The 20622-nt window shown below is 45.9% G+C and overlaps 1 protein-coding gene across 4 annotated transcripts; it reads right to left on the reverse strand.

Annotated features, from left to right (window-relative positions):
- Positions 1 to 9492: 9492 nt before the first annotated feature.
- PNLDC1 (PARN like ribonuclease domain containing exonuclease 1) lies at positions 9493 to 20464 on the reverse strand. 4 transcript variants are annotated; one of them, XM_064446958.1, is made up of 20 exons: positions 20317 to 20464; positions 19785 to 19842; positions 19598 to 19671; positions 19375 to 19408; positions 19121 to 19244; positions 18314 to 18402; positions 17921 to 18021; positions 16462 to 16590; positions 16196 to 16308; positions 15754 to 15891; positions 14757 to 14826; positions 14416 to 14501; positions 14137 to 14192; positions 12998 to 13062; positions 12089 to 12142; positions 11832 to 11874; positions 11163 to 11262; positions 10503 to 10678; positions 10237 to 10335; positions 9493 to 9672 (listed from the first exon to the last, which is right to left on the reverse strand). In XM_064446958.1, exons 1-20 carry the CDS (start codon positions 20390 to 20392, stop codon positions 9600 to 9602), a joined length of 1758 nt encoding a protein of 585 aa, XP_064303028.1. In that variant the 5' UTR covers positions 20393 to 20464; the 3' UTR covers positions 9493 to 9599. The 4 variants fall into 4 exon arrangements, with proteins under 4 accessions (XP_064303028.1, XP_064303027.1, XP_064303029.1 ...); XM_064446957.1 differs by having other exon boundaries at positions 12998 to 13065; XM_064446959.1 differs by lacking the exon at positions 16196 to 16308 and having other exon boundaries at positions 12998 to 13065; positions 16511 to 16590.
- Positions 20465 to 20622: the final 158 nt, after the last annotated feature.

Genomic DNA, 20622 nt, shown 5'->3' on the forward strand with positions numbered 1-20622 from the left:
TTAACACAATACATTCATTATAATTTTAATACAGAGGGACACAAATAATTTTGACCAATTACTTTGTGTGCTCTAAAATATTGCACACTTTTCGGTTACATAAACAAGACTTTATCTAGCTGTGGTGATTTTTTTCTTTGATGATAGTTATGATTTTATCAGATTGGTTTCCACGAAAAGTACTTAGTAGCTGATGAAGCACATTGTGATACAGATAATCTGCTAACATGGCCACATTTGCTGGGTCTTTACCACAAGAGAAGCAGCATCCTTCTTTGCCTTGCGGCTCTGGATTCCTAATACTCATCCACAAAATATGATCAGCAGGCCCACATCATATTTAATTTTTTCTGGTTATTTCTTTGCATGCAGTGCTATGTAAAAGAGGATCGTTCCTGTGCCATCAGCTCAGTACTGTGAGCTTGGCCTTTTGCATAACTTGCAGAATTTTATTTCTAACCTTTGCAGAAGTCCTCTCCAACGAGCAGCTTTCTCTCTGCAGGAAACTATTTTTACCTTCCACTTTTCCAGCCTGAGCTGAGATCTTTGTATCCCTGCTGTAACAGGAACTGGGAATCACTCAGTAAAACAGCTGTGATAGAATATGCACTACAAAATGCATATCGGCTTTAACCCTGAGGTGTTTGATAAACCCATTTCTCCTTTGGTGAAGTAATTTGTTCAAAGTAAAATACAGAGACTATTCTGTTCCTAATATATTGGACTCTTGAGAAATTAAGATGTTTGCAATCTCTTTGAATTATAATACCTATGAACTTTTAAACTATTTGATAATAAGATGATGATATTTTTCCATCAGCTTCAGCAATACAAACTGATAGCAGAACATCCCCCGCTGGCTGACAGAGAAAGCAGCTCTCGGTTCAGGTGACACCATGACAGAGTCGAACACCCCGTTGTCCCTCATTATAGACCCAGCAAAGACTAACAAGACTGAATCCAAGGGTTGAGAAGACAGCATGTTATTTCTGAAGGCAGTGTTTGTCAGGTAAGTGCTTCCCACCGCCACTTTGGGATTCAGCGGGAATGGTGTCATCCTCTGTTTCCTGTGCTCTAGGATGAAGAGGAGCAAAATCACTGCGCATGTCCTAAACCTGGCCATTGCCGATGTGACCGCCATGCCAACACTAACGGACCTGCAGTCACCTGCAGTTTCAGGGGAGCGTCTCAGCTATCTCGACTTGGCACTGGGCGTCGTTTTTTCCACTGGGTCCAATGCTGGTCCCTTCCTTTTGACAACTGCCAGTGCAACACGGTGCCTGAGGGTCCTGTTCCCCACATGGCACTGGCGCAGTCAGCCTGACCCCCTCTCATCCTGCATGTGTGCTTTTCTTCAGAGCCTGTCCTGCCTGCGCAGTGGAATGGGGGATTTCACTAAATGAAGGACTCACAAGCTCTGCTCGCTGAGGGCTCTGAGAGCAGCAATGCAATAATTGTCTTTGCTTATGTAATTAATGACCTCAGTTTTACCCCTCTCGTGGCTCTCGCCAGTTTGATCTTGTTCATCACTGCCCAAAAGAGGCCTCAGCAGCAGGGCCCCCAAATGAGGCTTGACCTCACCATCGTTGTCACCATCGTAGCATTCCTCACCTTTGACGTGCCTGTCAGACTAGCAAGCACTGTGAAACACAGACTTCCTACTTCGCTGCCATTCAGGCTCGTTTCTTTTTCTGCTTCATTGAACATCACCAACAGCAGTGCAAGCCCCCTGGTCTCCTCTGTGTCGGGGGACAGAAGAAGATGAGGCTCGGAGAAGCCGTTCAGAGAACACTTCACAGACCCTTAAAGGATGGGACAGAGAGGGCAAGGTGAGAGCAGAAACAGAGGCAGGATGGGTTGGAAACCCAGGAGTTTAGTTACAAGACCCTCTCGAGGGAATACATTCTGCAGGTGGATGAGTTTTTCAGACTTGTGAAGACTGTAAAGACAGCGAGTCACTACGTGAGATCAACAAAGACGACTTTGCCAGTCTTCAGCACAAGTGGATTTGAAGGGGAGGTGAAACAAGTGGCGGGTGGTGTTGTGAGATCCATGGTGTGAGAAAAACAAAATGTTTTTCTATTGGCAAAGAAAAGCAGTTTTTGAAAAGTTAAAGTGTGTCCTGGTTTCAGCTGGGATAGAGTTAATTGTCTTCATGGTAGCTAGTATGGGGCTATGGTTTGGATTTGTGCTGAAAACAGTGTAAAGATGTTTTAGTTGTTGCTAAGTAGTGCTTAACACTGGTCAAGGACTTTTTCAGCTTCCCATGCTCTGCTGGGCGCACAAGAAGTTGGGAGGTGGCACAGCCCAGACAGATGACCCCAACTGAAGCTTTCCATGCAGAAAGCTGCATTCATTTTTATACTTCAGAGCTGGAGGAAGAGAGTAGCAGGAAAGAAACACTGACCATTGCTGCAGGTTGCCAGCTCATCACGTCCTCTGCTCCAGCGCTCTTGCCTGTCTCTGGTGGGCTGGGTGGAATTTGTGATGATGTGGCAGATTAGAGAGTAAATGTGCAAAACCCTCAGCGAAGTGGTAACCTTCAGTGCGGACAAAGTGATGTGCAGGTGAAGGTGCCACAATGTCCAGCCTTGGGCTGCAGCCCAGTTTCACCCTGCAGATCAGCAGTAGCAAACCCTTTCACATTACCTCCAGCTCCCAGTCACCTATTCCTGCCTGTCCTCTCCAAAACCAACTTCTCCCAACCCCTCTCCCTCACTGAGGAGAGGCAAAGCCTGTCTCTCTCCTGCACTTGCTGAACCCCGGACCTGATGGGGCCAACAGTTTGGAAGAAAGGGTGGGACCAGGGTTCTCTTGTACTCTTGCCTTGTCAGCAGTCAGGCTGTTAATCCTGGCACATGTGCCAGGAGTTCATGACCACTGCTCTAGCACAAATACTAATAAAAATAGCTGACAGGCAAGCATATCCTCCTTGGGAAATGCCTGCAGGGGGAGGATGGAGCAGTGCTTTGTGCAGCAGCAGCCCTGCCTCCTGCTTAATGTGACCCCACTGTTGGCCATCAGCTACCAACAGGCACAATTTGTTCCTCCAGGTACCTCCTCCAGCAGTAACACCACTGGAAGCACACAGGTGAAGATGGAATCAGAGGTGCCAGCTAGACTCTACCAGTATTTGGGAGTCTAAAGATGGTGACAGGTGCCTATGGAGTTAGGAGGAGCTCTGACTGCGTTTCTGTCCCCCATCACCATGCTTTTCCCTTGCGCTAAGTTAGGATACATGTAGGATATTCATCAATGCAAGCTGTGGAGCAAGAGCACCCCCCTTCCACAGGGATGCCTCTGGCTACAGACAGCCCCCAGCCACCGCTCACCGAGCAGCCAGCCCCTGCCCATCCCCTGGAGGCTGCCCAGCTGCTGGAGGCTGCAGGACTGCAGGAGAGGCCTGGGAGCCCAGCGTGTCTCCTGTGGCATCGGTTCCCATGACCCAGCAGCCCTACGGAACAATTACATCAAGCTGCTTGAGTCCCACATCCCAGGGGAGGGGGCAAGTTTTGAGCACTGTAGGCAGCTGTGGGAGCCTGTGGGTTTGGAAATCCTCATTTTTATGTAGGAATGACAAAGTCTGTTGTACGTGTTTCACGCAGAGGACAGATGAGGTCCAGGGGGTGAGTGAATGACTGCCTGTTTTGGTTACACTGGCTGCACTTGTAAGCAAGCAGCTTGTTAAACAATGAGAAATTACAGACAGCATGACCTTTGGTAATCAAAAGCCAGAGGCAAAGCAGAAATTTCTAGCAGCATCTTTTAGAGTAAGCTCAGAACGTGCCACAGCTCTGTCCGATCACTAGTGCCAAGTTTTATGGGACAAATAAAATAGGTTGTATTTCTTCAAAATACAGAATGAGGATTGCTGATTATTCTTCCACTGCTTAGAAACCCAGGTGAACTCCAAGGTGGTCAGTGGGTTGGACCAGGTCCAGACTTAGAACGACTTTTGGATTTCCTCAATCTATGTGTGCCTGGGTTGTGGCAAATAACCCATTTTCATGTTTTAAATAGTCATATTTTTTTCTTCTTTTTAACTGGACATGTTTCTGCCAGGAAACCATGGCAGAATGCATGGCAGCATGCAGCAAGGTTTCTCCTGCATCATAACTGTTACCTCTTGCAGATTTCCATCTCATAGGTATTTTAAAAGCAAGCCTAACTTAGAGCACTGGCATTAGGTTCTTTGCCATCAGACTTGCTGTTGCCATTTTCTTTCGAAGCTTGGCTGCAGAAGGTCTTGTATAGGTCTATGCGTTAGCACACTTGCTCCACAAAGAGGAAAACCAGTGTCAATCACTGCTGTATCTGGAGGGGGCCCTTGGCTGTCCTACACGGGGAGGGGGCAGCGCAGGGGTCCCATCTTCATCTTGCCTTTGGTGAAACATCCATCGTTCATCTCTACGTGCTGACCTAGCTGGGGAGAAGTTGCAAGAGGATTCGACTACTTGCCTGCTTGTTAGGATGCTGATGGGAAAGGCACTTTTGAATCCCCCCACACTGAGGATCCAGGTCTCATTCCCCTGCCCAAGCTGTAGGGCAGAGATCTGAATGTCAGGCAGGAGCGCTTCTGCATACAGTGCCTGTGCTTAAAAGTGAGCAACCCTGGCCTGGGTACCCCTCAGAGCTGGGACTGCCCTGTGCTCTCTGCCTGAAGGTGAGCCAGAAGGTGCTCACACACTACCTGAAGTACTGGTTTTGTTAAAACTGGTTAAAACCACAAACCTGAACAAGGTAGTTTCTGCAGCAAGAGAAAACATATATGAGCTGGGTGAGACACTGGGCACAAACTGTCCCTCGTTCCCCCATGCATCCTGGCAGTATGACTCTCCTCCACTTTTCATGGCCTCCTGCCTTGCAGCTGTCCTGGTTTCAGCTGGGATAGAGTTAATTTTCTTCATAGTAGCTAGTATGGGGCTATGGTTTGGATTTGTGCTAAAAACAGTGTTGATAATGCGGAGATGGTTTAGTTGTTGCTAAGTAGCGCTTACACTAGTCAAGGACTTTTTCAGCCTCCCATGCTCTGCCGGGTGCACAAGGAGCTGGGAGGGGACACAGCTGGGACAGCTGACCCCAACTGACCAAAGGGATATTCCACACCACGTGACATGATGCTCAGCATATAGAGCTGGGGCAAGAAAAAGGAAGGGGCGGTGTTCAGAGTTATGGCATTTGTCTTCCCAAGTAACTGTTACGTGTGATGGAGCCCTGCTTTCCTGGAGATGGCCTAACACCTGCCTGCCCATGGGAAGGAGTGAACAAATTCCTTGTTTTGTTTTGCTTGTGTGCGTGGCTTTTGCTTTCCCTATTAAACTGTCTTTATCTCAATCCACAAGTTTCTTCACATTTATTCTTCTGATTCTCTCCCCCATACCACTATAGGGGAATAAGCGAGCAGCTGGGTGCAGCTTAGTTGCTGACTGGGGCTAAACTCACACCTCCTCAGGAACCTCCAGAAGAAAATCTTCCTTTCTGTCACCTCTGCCTGCACATGTTCTCCTTCCAGTCTCCATCCGTGCTGGTCCTCCCCTTTCTGCCTGCCCCAGCCCGTGACCTGCAGCCACCCTCAGCCATCTTCTACCCCATGAGCTCCACGTGCCTCTGGGGGTACAGGTAGGGCTGGAGGCAGCTTGCCTCCCTCCCTGCTGCTCAGCCACAGTCTTTGTAACAAAATACACAGTGCTTACATAAACTCGCACGGGTAGCTCTCCACCAGCGCTCCTGGAGATGCGTGGGCTAGCCCTGGCAGCAGCTCTGCAAGCCAGCTATCTCAGTTGTCAGCCACCCCCACCACTAGTCACACCACACCTCCAGCGCAGCTCTAATCCGTTGCTTTTGGGCTCCTCCAGGAAACCAAGAGATACAGAGAGCTGTGCTCGCCCCATCATCACTGGTCTGTATCTCCTTAACACACCTGCCTTCCTTACAGAGGGGACTGGGCTGACACAATGCTCCCCTGCTGAGGATCACTCGTGTCAGACTGGGTATAATCAACCCCTTTCCTTAAGCATAAGGTTGTTGGAAGAAATACAGCCACAGCATTTTATGCGCTGTCCCCTCAGTTAGCCTTCTGGGGCAGGGGGGGTTCTCCAGTGGTGGAGACTACAGCAACCAGTGGAGCAGGGCTGTTGAGAAAAGCCACAGGAAAAAGGGAGATAAGACCAGAAAATAAAAGTCAGATCTGCTGCTGCATAGGGAGAACACCACAAAAACGTGTTAACGGAGCAGTTGTACAGCAGGGTTTTCCCATGTCTAAGGCATATGGAAATTTCCTCAGTCGCTTCATCAGCACACAAAGCTCTGACCCAGCTGCAGTGCTGCGATAGAGCCAAGCCATTCATGCTTGTTAGGCTACCCTGCATCAAGGGGGTGAGCAATGCCGGCACTTAGCACCGGGCTGTTTCACTTCAGCATTTGCAACCTCACCATTTCAAGATGCACCGAGGGTTTCAGCTATGATGTATTTTGAATGAATGCATAATATTAAGAAGAATCGTAGATTCACACCAATAGAAAACATAGGAATATATAAAATTCTCATCTATATAAAGAGAATACCTTGACTTTTAAGAAAGGTAAATCCTCCTTTCCTCCAATGCCAGTGTCTACCTGGCGTGTCACCATGAGCAGTAAGAACAATGTTTTAAGGAACAGTTAGAGATGGTTTTGCCTTTTCCATGTATGTATCCCTGGGCATAACTGAACAGTGTTTTGTGGTTTTTTTCTTTCCCCCCCAAAGTTAATGACTGAAAAAATAATTTCTCAAGAACAGTCTGGTGTGACGGTATTTCTTTTAATGTGAGACAGTGCTGAGCTCCTCCATTGCAAGACTTCCACTCTGGGTGTTCAGCAACAGGAGATGCCCTGAGAGGCTTCTTTTTGAGATGTTATCTCAAAAACCACATATTTGATCTTGAACATGGAAAAAAAAGTCAATGTATCAAAAATCAAATCGTTCTTGGAAATAGATATATTCTGATCTGCAATGCTCCATTTGCAGGGCTATACTTTAAATGCACACCTTCACAACTTGAACTCTCAACGTCTTGTTTCACTGAGTTGGAATTACCCTTTCTAGCCTTACAGCTGAAGTACAAGTTTCTCATAGTGCTGAGAAGCAGGTGTGCTGTAATTGCTGCTAAGGACTTTGCTGTTTACCACTGTCTTAGGGAGGCAGGTTTGATTGTATGAGTTGCCAGCCCTCAGAGCCACTCAGCAACTTTGACATGCACCTTGTTAGAGCCAGAGTTACAAGGCAGGTTGCACCACCTTGAATTGGCTTCAGAAGAATCAAAAGTACCCCCCCGCTCCTTGCGGAAGACATGCAAGAACAGGCGTAACCTGAACTACTTTTGATACTTCCAACTTCAGTTAATAAAAATCCCTTAGTGTGGAGCAAAAGCAACAGCTGAGGTCGGAATGGCTGGATTGGCATGTTCAGAGAGATTTTGCCTTGATCTACAGCCACTCAGAAAAACTTTTAAGTCTGTTCCCACAGCTAAAAGTTGCTGCTCTGATTTGTTAGACTAGCCCCCAGCTAACCCATTTCATGGGAATTGACTGCTAGTACATCTGATTGATGTCTTTAAAAGGCTCTGAGCAGTGAGTGACCCTAGGTTATTACAGACAGGCAACTTGTTTCTGTAAATCTTCCCCTAGGAGGGAGATCAGAACATACCCAACCCACTCAATTCTTCTTTGTGTATTTACTCTGCACATAAACTCAGCTGATTTATAATAGGGATATCTAGTAGATCTACAGCAATTGTTATTTATAACTTCTTCCAGCTCTAATGCAGGAAAGCCAAATCTCTTGATTCACTACCCTGTGTTGCTACATGAGGGATGCCTGTACCTTGGAAAGGGAGAAGGCATGGCCAGGCCTATGGGCTATTTCTCAAAAAGGTTTGAAAGGATCTCTGCTTTCTTCCACAGGGAAGTGCGTTTCTCTAGAGGGCGAACCAAGAAAGAGAACAGTACTGCAGGGAACTAATTCGTTATTTGTCTGTGTGCCACTTGGAAAAGAAAATGGGAGGAAGGGTCCAAAATTTAAAAGACAATTTCTTTGTTCTTTCAAAGTGCATGTCCCTTAGAACTGCTGTGCTTCTCAAAGGTAATGGCATCTATATCTTCATGATCCTCAGATTGTAAAGATCAGATGCAAGTGAGGCTGCATCTCCCACATGTAAGTAGCTAGCTGAATCCAGACCCCAGAGAACAGGGGCATTATGTTTCCCAGATCATAAGCCAAGACTGTTTTTGTGGGAAAATACATGCTACTGCATGTAACACCCAGTGAAAACTTTCCCAGATCTACACAACACACAAAGCCTGTGCTCTCCTTGACACAAGGCAGGTGTCTAATGATGCTGAAAGATAAAAAACCATTACAGAATAAACAGGGAGATACTCACACTGGTATTCGAAGGAAGGTTGTGACAGTCAGCCCTGTCACTGAAGGGGTTAAAAAAAAAAAAGGTCATGAAGAAGTCAGTTACTTGTCTGGCCCAGAGCTGGCTTATGAAATAAGAGCTGTAAACCACAAGCCCTGCAGAACTCGAGAACCACATCTGAAGATGCACTGCTCTTTTTTCTTGAAGAGCAGCAAAGCAGCAAACCGTTAGCAGCAGAGAGCACGTGGTCTTCAGGCACGGCACAATACCGTGCTGCTGCCCTAAAGTCCCCTGCAGCAGCTCCCATTTTAGAGCCAATTAAAGGCAGAATCTACATATTAGATGATCACAGGCCCCATCCAATTAGATCTGACTAATGAAATCTAGGGACCATTGTTTGGAAACCATGGATCAGCAGGTAGTTTTTAAGAAGAAAAGGAAATTAGTAAGAAAAAATTTTTGAAGACCACGGTCCCTGGACTGACAAATACTCCAGCTGTATCAGAGAAACTGATCAACAAAGAATGCCTCGTTATATTTTAGGATAAAAGACTGCTCACATGCTGTGCACTAGAAGCAAACAGAAATGTGTGCCAGCTCACCTGACCTGTGCATATGCTAGAAATTGGAAGCTGATAAATGTCCACTTATCTGTGTCTACCCTCAGCCCCACTGCCACCGAAAATACCACTGCGTGACACTGACAGCACTGCAAAGTATTTACTATTCCCCAGAATCCTTCATGAGCAGCAGGAGTGGTTTCTCCATCAACTTGGCCCATTTTCATTTGGTAAACAGTGACATTTCCCCTGCTTTACAACTGAAGCTAAAAATAACCTCTTTCATTTCATAACGTCCCAAACTTCATCCGAAATGTGTTTTATGCAGCAGCACAAGCACTGTGAATAAACTGGCATTATGAATAGCTGAGAAGAACCAACAGAGGATCAAAGTAAATTAGGCATCGTAAGAACCATCTCTTCCTCTTCAGGAGTGGACTATGCCTTGAAGAGATTACAAAATACCAGAAATTGGAAACCAACACAACCTCTTTAAAGACACATTTCCAAGAAAGCAATTAAAACCACTATTCATAGCTTTTTTTTTTTTTGTCACAGTTTATTGAACGAAATGAAATAAACCAAAACACAGACAAACACAAGCCTGGTGTTTCTCTTCGCTCATCTGTAAGGCAGTGCTTCAGAATGAACAGCAAGGAGCTCCTCCAAGTACAAAGGCCAAGAGAGACCACAGTGCCACAATACCAGAGACTCTAAAGGGCAATAATAATAAAATGCTGTCAGGCTACTTATATTTAGGGCTTAATCTTGTTCTTATTAAGCACTGAGATCCTTTTCCAAACTGTGTCAGGCCAGAAATTCACCCTTTATCAGCATCGCTGTCACCACCTCACAAAAGGGGTGCATTTTGAACCTGGAATTCTCTCCTACTACCGAGCTTCCGACTCTGCTGGAGAAATGTAGGAAAAAACACATCCATCCCATGCCTGAGAGACTCTGCCTCTCTCTCCTCAAGTTTACTACAGCTAGCAGTACAGCTCATTAAGATAACCCTCTGTCTTTTATGATAGCACATACATAGCCTTGTGCTGTCCCTGGGGTAACATTCCAGCGTTCAAGTCCAGTCGCCCAGGGCTGAAAGCTCACAAGTAGCCACCCAGCAGCCAGCAAACAAACCTGCTTCTGAACCCCTTGTTCTCCTGAAGGGCTGGCAGAAGGACATTGTAAAAGAGCGGCAGACTGCTGCTGTGACGGGGCTAGGCACCCTGCAAGGAATGCCTTTCCCCCTCCCCGTTCCCGTGATTTCCCTGACTCACTGCAGCAGGCAGTTCACGCGTGGAGAGTGCCTCCAGTGGCGGTAGACGGAAACCCGCAGGTGAGGGTGGTGCCTATAGTCTCGCAGAACGCGCCTGACGCTGCAATGAAAGCACATGCCATGAGCCGCCGCTTACAGGGTGCTTACAGCATCCTACAGCTCAGGACAGGAATCTCTCAGAGTTGCCACAGTGCAGGGAGCGTGCGATGAAGACTTGGATCAAAGCGGATCAAGGGACAAAAATATTAAGACTTTCCAGTCACTTACTGATTAAATTTATTGGAGAGCAGAATGAACTGGTTCTTTGAAAGCCATCTGACATCAAAGCGACAAAGAGCTTTAAATTCTTGGTAAATCTGCCTTTCATTCAGCCCTGGCCAGCCTCGGACATGGACAACCAAGAGAGGGGGATGTTGGCAGGGAACATCTTCCCCAGAAAAATTCTGGAAAATATACAGTAACTGAGAGATACCCGAGTTCAGAAATACTAGAGAAGCACTAATATAATCAGAAAATATGCAAAATGTGACACATAAGTAAGACAGGCTGTACAACACAGCTGTTGGTGTAAAATTACTTCTCTTTTGTCTCAAGATTCTTCTAAACATGAGTCATAAAAGCAAACTGTCACGATTACCATGGGGAGAACACGAGAGAAACAGCAAGCTCCCTTGCAGAGCAGAGAGAATTAGAGCAACGCAAACGGACTAATGCCATCTTACAGGATAACAATATTAAAACATTTGGCAAAGTAGAAATCCAACTCATTCACCATTTTGAAAGGTCAGTTGTGTCATTTGTATGACAGCAACTTCTGCCAAGGTGGGCCCAGCCACTGGTGGATCTTTCTCCTCTAATGAAGCCATCAACTAGGCTACTGACCTACGCACCCCACAAACTGGTCATAGACCTGCAATTCATACGCACAATGCTTGAAACACCACCTCGGATGACATTCACTTTGTTCAGATACACGGCTAACACGGTGAGATAGTGAGAGAAAGAAGGATCAGCCTCCACTGCATCACTACATCAGAAAACAAAATGGAACAAAGTTGTTTCTCCGGTGCTACACTGCTCACAGTGTCTCTGGAGCACAGAGCTCCTGGAGAAGCTCTTTAACTAGTGACAAAATAGGTATTTCAGATCATGGTATCTTCTACAGAAGTTGAAAAGCTGCAAGCAAAGGGAAGGGATTTGGACAGTTGCCTCTTAGGAACTTAACTGAAGGCACTGAATCACACAGATTTCAAAAATGGAAACTAATGGAAAATGATTTGACCCTTACCCAAGTGAACTGAACTTGAAAGAGCTCGTTCAAGGATGAAGTAGTCACAATGCCATTTCCCAACCTCTGAACCATTGCATGGCCCCTGATTTCATTTTTAAAATGTCAGCTTTGACATAAAGCAACTACTTTCAGATGTTTAAAATAATAATCTAATTAGAACAGTGACATTTCCAGTAACACTTTCTCTTATGCAAAAGGAAGGCCTGTCTGCAAAACAAAAAGTCAGCCAGAGCAAACTGACGACTGTTTTCCATAGGACCCATCCATGTAATGCAATTTTCAGTAAACATTTAAACATCACTCACTCTGTGGATCTGCACAGTAGCAAATGAGCTGACCTCAGAAGAACTAGAAGGAGGAATAATGAGGTGGCATTAGAACAAAGCTAAAGAAATGTAACTAAACAAATGGAAAGCAAAAACTTAAAAGTACAACTAAGTTACTAAGAGCAACAGACTGTATATAAACAAGTATTTTGTAGCATCAGATAGAGCTGCAGAGCAGGAAAGGAATTGCCAAGTCCCAACACAAACTCTGAAGAAGTGTTTAAGAAGCATTTTACCTGAACCACAGAGAAATGCATCATAGCCTGCCTCGTGAGGAGATTTCTTCTCAGCTATGTCCAACAAAATCAAAAAGGAGTAAACACCTTTAGCATGCTGTGGAAACTGCTCCTCTGCAGAATCCTAACACTCATAAGATCCACTGTTCTGTCTTGAGGTTTTCCCCCCCCACCCTCAGCTCTGTTTCCTTCCTCACCCTAAAACCTTTACACCCCATAGAAAGTCTATGCTTTATGTGCATTTTAAAATTATACCAACAAAAAGGCAGCAGTTACATGAATGGCTTAGCAAGATGCACATGACAAATTTTAACATTCATGAAGATCTAACCCAAACTGTGTTGCATACATTATTGATGGTATGGGAACCATTTCAAAACACAGGAGGCCCTGCGCTGCAGGACACCACGCTGCCAGGAGAAGCCAGGAAATGTCTGCCTTGAAGCCAGTATCACACCATCTCCTGAACACAACCTCCTGCACACGCAGCACCAGTAACCTTGCACACGAGCCGCCAAGCTCCTGATACTTTCTGGGACCTCCCTTCCATTAGCTCCCACTATTTTCCCTTCTAGAACTGCTGCTGCCCACCTCCCCTTGCCCCTTCCTAGGGCTACCAACTCTTCACAGCCCCAAGTGGGGCTCAGTTCAGCCAACTTAGTGTAAATGCCATTTGTGCTAGCAGCACGATGCAAACCTGCCTGGCGTTACCCTCAGCAGCTACCAGAGACACGCAGAACACATGACATTTTGGGAGCCGAGGCTCTGGACAAAAATGTGTGTCGGCAGCTCTGTGCAAAAGTTCAGTAGAGCCACTGGCACTCACTCATGCTTTGCGTGTGGACATCCACAGGGTAAAACAAACCCCTTTTTAGCTACCTGACTTTGAAGATTTGCTTCGGAACATACCGTATCTTGAGCAGTCACTTGCAAGATCTATCACTGGGCACGTTGGATCTTTGGGATTTAGGTTGCTGCTGAAGAGAAGTGGATCTGTAAGGTTTTTGTCTTGTCTCGTTACGTTAGAGACAAGATACTCTTTTCTAGTGAACCGTGGCTTCATTTCAGAAAAAGCTACTTAAGACTTTAAAAGGAACTTTGGTAGTATTCTATGAAAAGGCTGATACTCAGCTGAATAATATCTACCGGTCTTCTTCCTGAAAACTAACTCCTAAATATTCCTCAGTCTCTTCCCTCAGTCAAGCCTTCTAAGCAGCAAGTCTACACTTTTTGTATGCAGTTAGAGCAAACAGAACTAAAATTAAAAATTGAAAACTCCAAGTAAAGGGGTTAACTTTGATGGTTCTATTTGGATGGGGAAATCTGGAGGACAGATTAATAAACAGATACTCATGGAATGACTGAAATAAAAGAATGACCAAACAAGCATAAAAACTTGTGAGAATCTGCAGTCTGGAATTGCTAAAACAAACAAAACCCCAGAATCCCAGTATTGTTTTCATAAGCATTAATTTTGCATCTCCTCTTGGGAGTAGGGGGTGAGGGGAAAGAGGTGAAGTTTTCCTTTTCTTAGCAAAATTGACATGAAAACAGTTTATTCACAAACGAAGTGTAAAAAAGAGAACTTTTCTACCACATCATGGCTAAACTCATGAGATTTATCTGCTCATGTGCTCCATTTGAACACTATATTTAGTTACTGCTTTCGGCTCAGTGCAGCTCTTCCTTGGGAGCTGGCATTTGAAATTAGACTGTATTTTCACCGAGAACTGAAACTCACTCATTTCATAATACAATATAAGCAACACACAACTCAAGTTGTATGTAAGGCTGTCTGCAAGCCAAACTTGTGACCAATGACGTAATGGTGGTACAATATGAGATGTGACTTAGAACAAACAATTTACTGTACAACTATTTTATAAGAAAGATGAGCAAATCTTTTGCTCTTAATTTGAGAAATATAATAAAGCAGCTGAAAAGCATTTGGGAGGAGGGAAAGTATTAACATATGAAATGACTGACTTTGAAATATCTTTCCCAAGAAAACAAAGGGATTGCTGACGGTTTTTTCACCCTCCACTTACCTGCACAAAACCGCATACACCTCCAAAAGATTAGATACTCGTGGAAACGGACATTGCTACAAAAGAAATACATGTTAGAAAAGCAACCAAGCTAGACCTCGTGGTAAGTGAGCTCATTTACTGGTACTGCCGATTCATTAAATGAGGTTTAAAAACAGAATGTCTCAGGGCAGCACTGAGAACTGGTGACAGTTCTGTAACCACAGGGCACTGCAGAACAATACAGTCTCTTTTGGGTGAAAGACAAGCTTTAACTCCAGAGAGACCTTTGCATCTCACCTTCCAGATGGATTTTGTTACAGTCTTGGTGTCTATGAGGACAGGGAACAGGTTGTGAATGTTCCTTTTAAACTCTTCATAGCTTTCTGAAAGCAGAACACATGTGGAGAAAGGCACTGTAAAACTGAGGAAAAACTAGGGGTATTTTGAATCAATAAGAAAGAGAGGTGAGGTCAGAGGAACGATGAACTGCTCCAGCAGTTCGAGCTCAGAAGAGGCAACTAGCACTGCTGCTTGCTAAGTACTGTGGACAGCCAGGGCAGCGAATGACCACTGCGTTTACTGTCCCATCCCCACAGCAAAGGCAACAGCCTGGGGACAGCAGCTATGTACAGCATTACCTGGAAGGGGCTGGTAGAACTTGTCGTGAAGATGCATAAGGTCCATAAGCATGTTGTGTCCCACCAGGGGCTATGGGAAGAACATAAACACAACAACCCACTGAAGCATATTTTTGAAGAGAGCTCAGAGATAACCAATTTTAGGAATGCTCAACAGCTGTAATCCTTTCCTTTGGTGGCCAGCATCCACACACGCTCACCCAAAAGTCATTCAGGCTGCAAGACTCACAGGACTACTGCATTCAGGAAATCAGACTCGTGGATGCTCTGAGGAGGGTATTTTTTTCACCAGCATTCTAGTTTGAGTGGACCTAAGGAGCTAGGTGGATTCTCAGTCCAGCTGAACACCAGTAAAATCTTCCAGTGATCAGATTTATAGGCTCATTCACAAGGGGAGGAACAGCCTTTGCCTGCGCATCACATCACCTGAAGCTGAAATTCATTCAATAATCTGCATACAGGACATCAGAATTCCCACACATAATCAGACAGATACACATGGTCTAATAAACTGGTCTGTCACATGCTGAAAAGTATAACTGGCCCAAAAGGCAAGAATCTGTTCAACTTTCTTAGATGGTGACTCATGCTGCGTAAGACAAGGATTTTCAACATTGCAGACTCCTGCGTTTTCTCAAGTGACTGAAGAAACGCTGCAAAACGGGTCCTGGCTCCCTCTCCCCTGGCTGCACTTGGTTTGCAGGAGTAATAGAAAAGTAACACAGGGAAATCTAGTGCTTGGATCCATAATTCTGAGCATCCTTTGGGAGCAGGACCTGATCAGTAAGAAGATATAATGTATAACACTCATTTTTCCTAACCATGACTGCAATCTAAGAATTCATCTCAGTTTTACTGACAACTAAACAGGATGATCACGCTGAATGAGTTGAGTCATTTAATACAAACTACTACTTTATCTTTTATCATCCCTCTACATCCAGTTTAGCAAATCAAAGAGAGAGAAAAAAATTAGAGTAGGGATGAGGCATTTTACCTTCTTGGCTTTAACAAGTGTCTGGAAGAGGTTGGTGAAGCCCCGGGCAGACAGGAGAATGAACTCTTTCTGGCAGCAGTCAGAAGGAGAGTTCTCCAGGAGCTGACGATGCTGCGGACTCACTTTTTTCACCATTACCTGAAAGAACAGTCATTTGGTATCTCAGCCTCCCACACTCTGTTGACACTGGTTATCAGACCAAAATAGTACTAATGCAAAAAAGAGACTTCTGTAATCTACTTCTAAGCAACTGACTGGTATTGTACTCATGTTTTGAGAAGACCACAGCCATAGGTTTAGTTCAGAAACTATGGCATCATACATAAAATATCAAGAGCAAATAGCAAAACTGCAAGCCATATAACAGACAGAGTAAAAGTCTTCAAAGCAACTACATGGCAAAAGTCAGCAAAGGAAAACCACACAAAAAAAGGGCTAAAACCTGTACATTCTTGTGGAAGTATTGAAGGAGAGATCTAAGAAAGTCTGAAGACAGAGAGGGTCCCTCCAGAAGTGCCCCAAGGACAAGCACTTCCATGTCAAGGTATTTTGCAGCTACAGGACAAACAGACACCAAAGTTACTCAGTTTTCTGGATCCCTTTTCTTGGGATCCCACAATCAACACTTCCGTTATCATTATCTTCTCCTCCCCTATCATTAAAAGTACAAACAACATTTCAGAGTCCCTGGAAGAATGCCAGTCCTACCTGTCTGGATAGAAACCCTGTTTTCAAAAGGTCCATGTTTCCATCTCACCTTCTTATCTCCAAGAGGCTGTGTCCAAACATTTTGGAGAGCCTGTCTCAGAACCAGCTGAACTTCAAACATCTGATAGCCTAAGGTGACCAAAAAAATAAGAGTAGAAACTTCAGAGGTGCAGACAATCCTATTTAGGAAGACACATTTTTCTAGACAGAGAGACTGTCCAGATGATTTTCCCCCAGTGTACAGAAAATACTCCTGAATGTATGATCTTGGTATATTACCAGAAATGATGACAAGGAAAAAAATCCCAACCAACTAACCAAACAAACAAAAAAAAAGGTCACAGTGCGAATTTCAGGCAAATAAGCTTTTGTGAGGCCACAGAGGAAAGGAAAAGGCTAACTGAAGAGGGAGGAAGGCTACTACTCTTTAAAAAAAAAACAAACCCAAACCTGTCTGTGGTTTTGGAAGGTTTCAGAGCAACACACCCATAAGCAAAGCACAGATAAGAGGTACCAGTACATTCTCCCCCACAGCTAAGGAACTAACCCAGTCTCCCCTTCTGAACACCATGAAAAAAAAACCTACCTTAATAAGTATTATTGCTTACTTAAGTAAATGTCTGTCTTGTCACAGGCGCTCACCATTGCCAGACCCTATTAAAGTACCAGTATCATATCTACTACAGCTGATGTAGCAGATACAAAACACAGTGCACTCCCCACCCTCTGTATTCCACACCCTGCAAAAAAGCATCAACAGACAAAGCCTTAAATACTTTCTGTCCTTCCTAACCGTTTCTGCATTTTATTCCCTGACCTAGAGGGTTAAGATTAGTTTTCTGTGAGCAAACATACAAGCTATTCTCTGCTATAATTGCCTGTCCCTCAACTCTTCCAAAACAAAACAGAAATTCCTCAGCTCTGCTATAGTGCTCCCAAAAGCTAACGCAGGTGGTAAGTGGCCTGTTTATCCCCACTGGCATATGTGCGTGTCTCCATGGGGCTCCTTGTTGCTCCACATAAGAAGGAATAAACTGTGGAAGGTGACCTGCCCTTCCCTTCTCCAAGGGGAGAAAAAACAAAAACCAGATCACCCAGGATTTAAAACAAGTCAACAGTTGTCGTGATCCAGAGCGACTACAAATTCTCCAGTTGCTGCTCTGAAGCAGCAGCACAAAATGGAACTCGGTTACCACAAAGCATGCTCCAAGCACGTAGACATCCACTTCCACTACAGAAAGACCCACCACCCGAACGGAGCAGTAAAGCAGATCCAGAGATGAATGCGTGACAGGAACTGAGGTGCAGGCAGGGACAAAGAGCCGGGCACAGATGCTTTCACCCTCAACAGAGGGGTTTAACAGAACAGGCAGCAAAGGACAGCAGCAGCCCCAGAGGTTCAGGAGGAGTAATGAAGCCAGAGCCCACAGGTGCCTAAGGGAGGCAGCCTGTTTCATACCACTCAGATCCTGCAGAATCATAGTCTCCTCTTCCTCTGCTGCAGCTATCCAACAGGTCACTTCATCAATAGCCTTCTTCAGCACATCCCTGTCCAGAACACTAAAGCAGGATCAGAGGGAAAGAGGCAGAGTGTGAGGAAAAGTTCTTTACAGATGGAGCCTTGTGCCTTGCTGTGGGAATGCAAAAGCATCGCTTCCCAACATTCACCCAACTCTCCAGATTCTATCCTGTGATCGCAGTCTTCCTTCAGACAGACCACAGCATGCTGGATCAGCTGGCGGTGAGGCATTCAGACCAATAGGCTTTAAAATGCCTACAAAATGTGAGCTGAGTGAAGGTAAGCTGTCAATACAGTCAGTACTAAGCATCCACTTCTCTGATTAGCACTCACCTGCTGACTTTCCAGCTACCCGCTAAGAGATGCTGGCTAAGGATCTTCTCCTGTACCTCATTCATGTACGGGATTCCATCCTTGAGGAACTGAGGGGCAAAAAAATGGCAGGTTGGTTACTCGGCCCTGGACTTTCTTGCAGCAAATTAGAGAACAGCAGATTAGCCAGGTCCAAAACCAGCATATGCTTGGAAGATGCTGGTGTTCCTCATTCTCAGAATATCCTTTTCAAAAATACAAACTGTAGTTTAACCAAGATGCATTCATACATAAAGGAAGATGTGTTTATGTATGGAGGAAAGAAAAGGATTTTTGCCAACTGTAATTTTTTTTTTGTTCTGCTTTTAGCTTTCCTTTAATGAGATACTTAAGGAGTCAAGACACCACAATGCTTCCCGTCCAAAAAGGCTAAACAGTGCTCTTACGTGATGACATAGTCTGAATTTTGTGGGAAATGTGGCCACACATAAGATGCAGGTAAACTGAGACTTCCTCACCTTCATGGCTAGTAAAGACTCCCACTGGGGTCTGTTTAGTAACTCCTCAGCTCACCAGAGATAGGTTTTCTTTTTTTTTGAGGAGGGGAAATCTGTCTTAGGCTGACAAAGATTTGGTTATTGCCTTTACGGCAGTTCAGAAAAACCAGCAACCACTTTCCCTGTTGACAATGAAACTCATGGATGCATTCATACTTTAGCAAGATGCTCTTTACCCCAGAAATGCAGCATTTAGAGATAGTAATCCTAATTTCTCCTGTAATTGCACAGACTTCCTCTGTTCTAGATTTCTGGCAGAGAGATGACATACCTTGTTATAGTCAAAGCCATAATGAGACAGGAACTGAATGCTAGACGCAGAGAGGGTGAATTCGACATCCGTAACTCCCAATGTCGAGGGAAAGAGAAAAAAATTGTACACATGCACCACATACCTACAACGAAAAGAAACATCTCTCTAGAAGATAATTACAAGAAGTAACTCCTCCCATGAGAATTCTGCATAAAAGCTCAACTGCACTGTCTTCATTATAAACAGAAGACTGCTCTTTTTTGTTTACTTACTTGTTTGAATTTTCATTTGAGAATATTGCCAGCCCTGCAAGAGAAATGGCAACAGTTAGCTGGATGTCTACAGATACTGTGAAAGTTAGATAAGGAACGTGGGGATTCCCTGAATGGGAAACAGGCACTCCATCACTAATGCCCCAGCGCAAATCTTAAGAGCAAAAGGCCTGTTACCACCACGATCTCTGGAGATTATTTTCTGCGTCAGAACAGCACTCACCAAGCTGAGTCACAGTGAAGCGCTGAACGCTCTGCCTGGCCTTCAGGTACCGCTCCGCGGGGGAATCAAACAGGCTACGGACAAAACCAGCATTGTGGGAAGGGTAGCGGAGCCTTGCAATGCACGGGTTGCTCTCGCAGAGCTAGAGCAGCAAGTCTCCCTCGCCTTTCAAGTCCGACAGCTTTACCTGGGCTCGTTATTTTGTGGGAAAGTTGAGTGTAAGCCAGTAAACTCCATATCAAGGGCTGTTGAGGTGGAAAGAACACACACACACACAAAAAAAAACCAAACCTGAAATATGTAGCGTGCATTTCACCACCATCAGGACAAAGCTCTCTGAAACACCTCTCTTCACCGAAACCCGCGTCAAACCCCCGGCAGCAAGGTGACGAGGAAAGGCAACTGACTGCGGTGGGAGCGAAGACTCCTGCTTCCTCATCCCGGGGCAGGACGAGGAGTGGACACCCCCCCACGCCCCGGGAGGGGGGAGCCTCGCCCCTTGGGGCACGTTGCGTGTCGTGTCGTCCGTCCGTCCGCCCGCCCCCCCCCCCGTAAATGACATCCCCAACCCCAGCCCGCCCGGGCGGCCGCTGCTTTCCACCCTCCGCTGCCTACGTTAAAACACCTCAGTGCCCACCTCGCCCCCCTCAGCGGGCGGGCGGGCGGAGGCCGGGGTCCCGCCAGCGGCCGGCAGGGCCCCCCCGCGCCCCGCTGCTCACCCAAGAAGGCGGCGCGGCGGAGGCGGCCCCGCAGGCGCGGCAGCCGCCACTGGAAGTTCGCTGCCCCGACCTCCATGGTGGGCCTCCCCACTCCCGCGGCCCGCCGCGGCTGTGCCCCCGCCCCGGCGGGGGCGGCTCCTACCCCGCTCCCAGAGGGGGAAAACGGGAGAGGGCGGCGAGGCGGGGCGGGGGGTGGTGCGGGAGCGGCGCGGGGGGTCGGCAGCCTGCAGGGACGGGGCGGGGCTTTAGACTCGACAGGTGAAAGGCCGAGGACCGCGGCGCAGGGCCTTGGCTCGCACAGAGGCG

Source organism: Phalacrocorax carbo, chromosome 3, assembly GCF_963921805.1.
Source record: "Phalacrocorax carbo chromosome 3, bPhaCar2.1, whole genome shotgun sequence".
Lineage (NCBI taxonomy): Eukaryota > Metazoa > Chordata > Aves > Suliformes > Phalacrocoracidae > Phalacrocorax > Phalacrocorax carbo.

What these genes read in the sequence shown, in the direction of transcription:
- PNLDC1 (XM_064446957.1), bottom strand. Translation starts at nt 20,392, where the DNA reads ATGGAGGTCGGGGCAGCGAACTTCCAGTGGCGGCTGCCGCGCCTGCGG. An exon ending in GTGTATGCGGTTTTGTGCAG is followed by an intron (nt 13,066 to 14,136) that starts GTAAGTGGAGGG and finishes ACTTCTCTTCAG; the next exon opens with CAGCAACCTAAATCCCAAAG. An exon ending in AAGTGACTGCTCAAGATACG is followed by an intron (nt 12,143 to 12,997) that starts GTATGTTCCGAA and finishes TGTTGGACATAG; the next exon opens with CTGAGAAGAAATCTCCTCAC.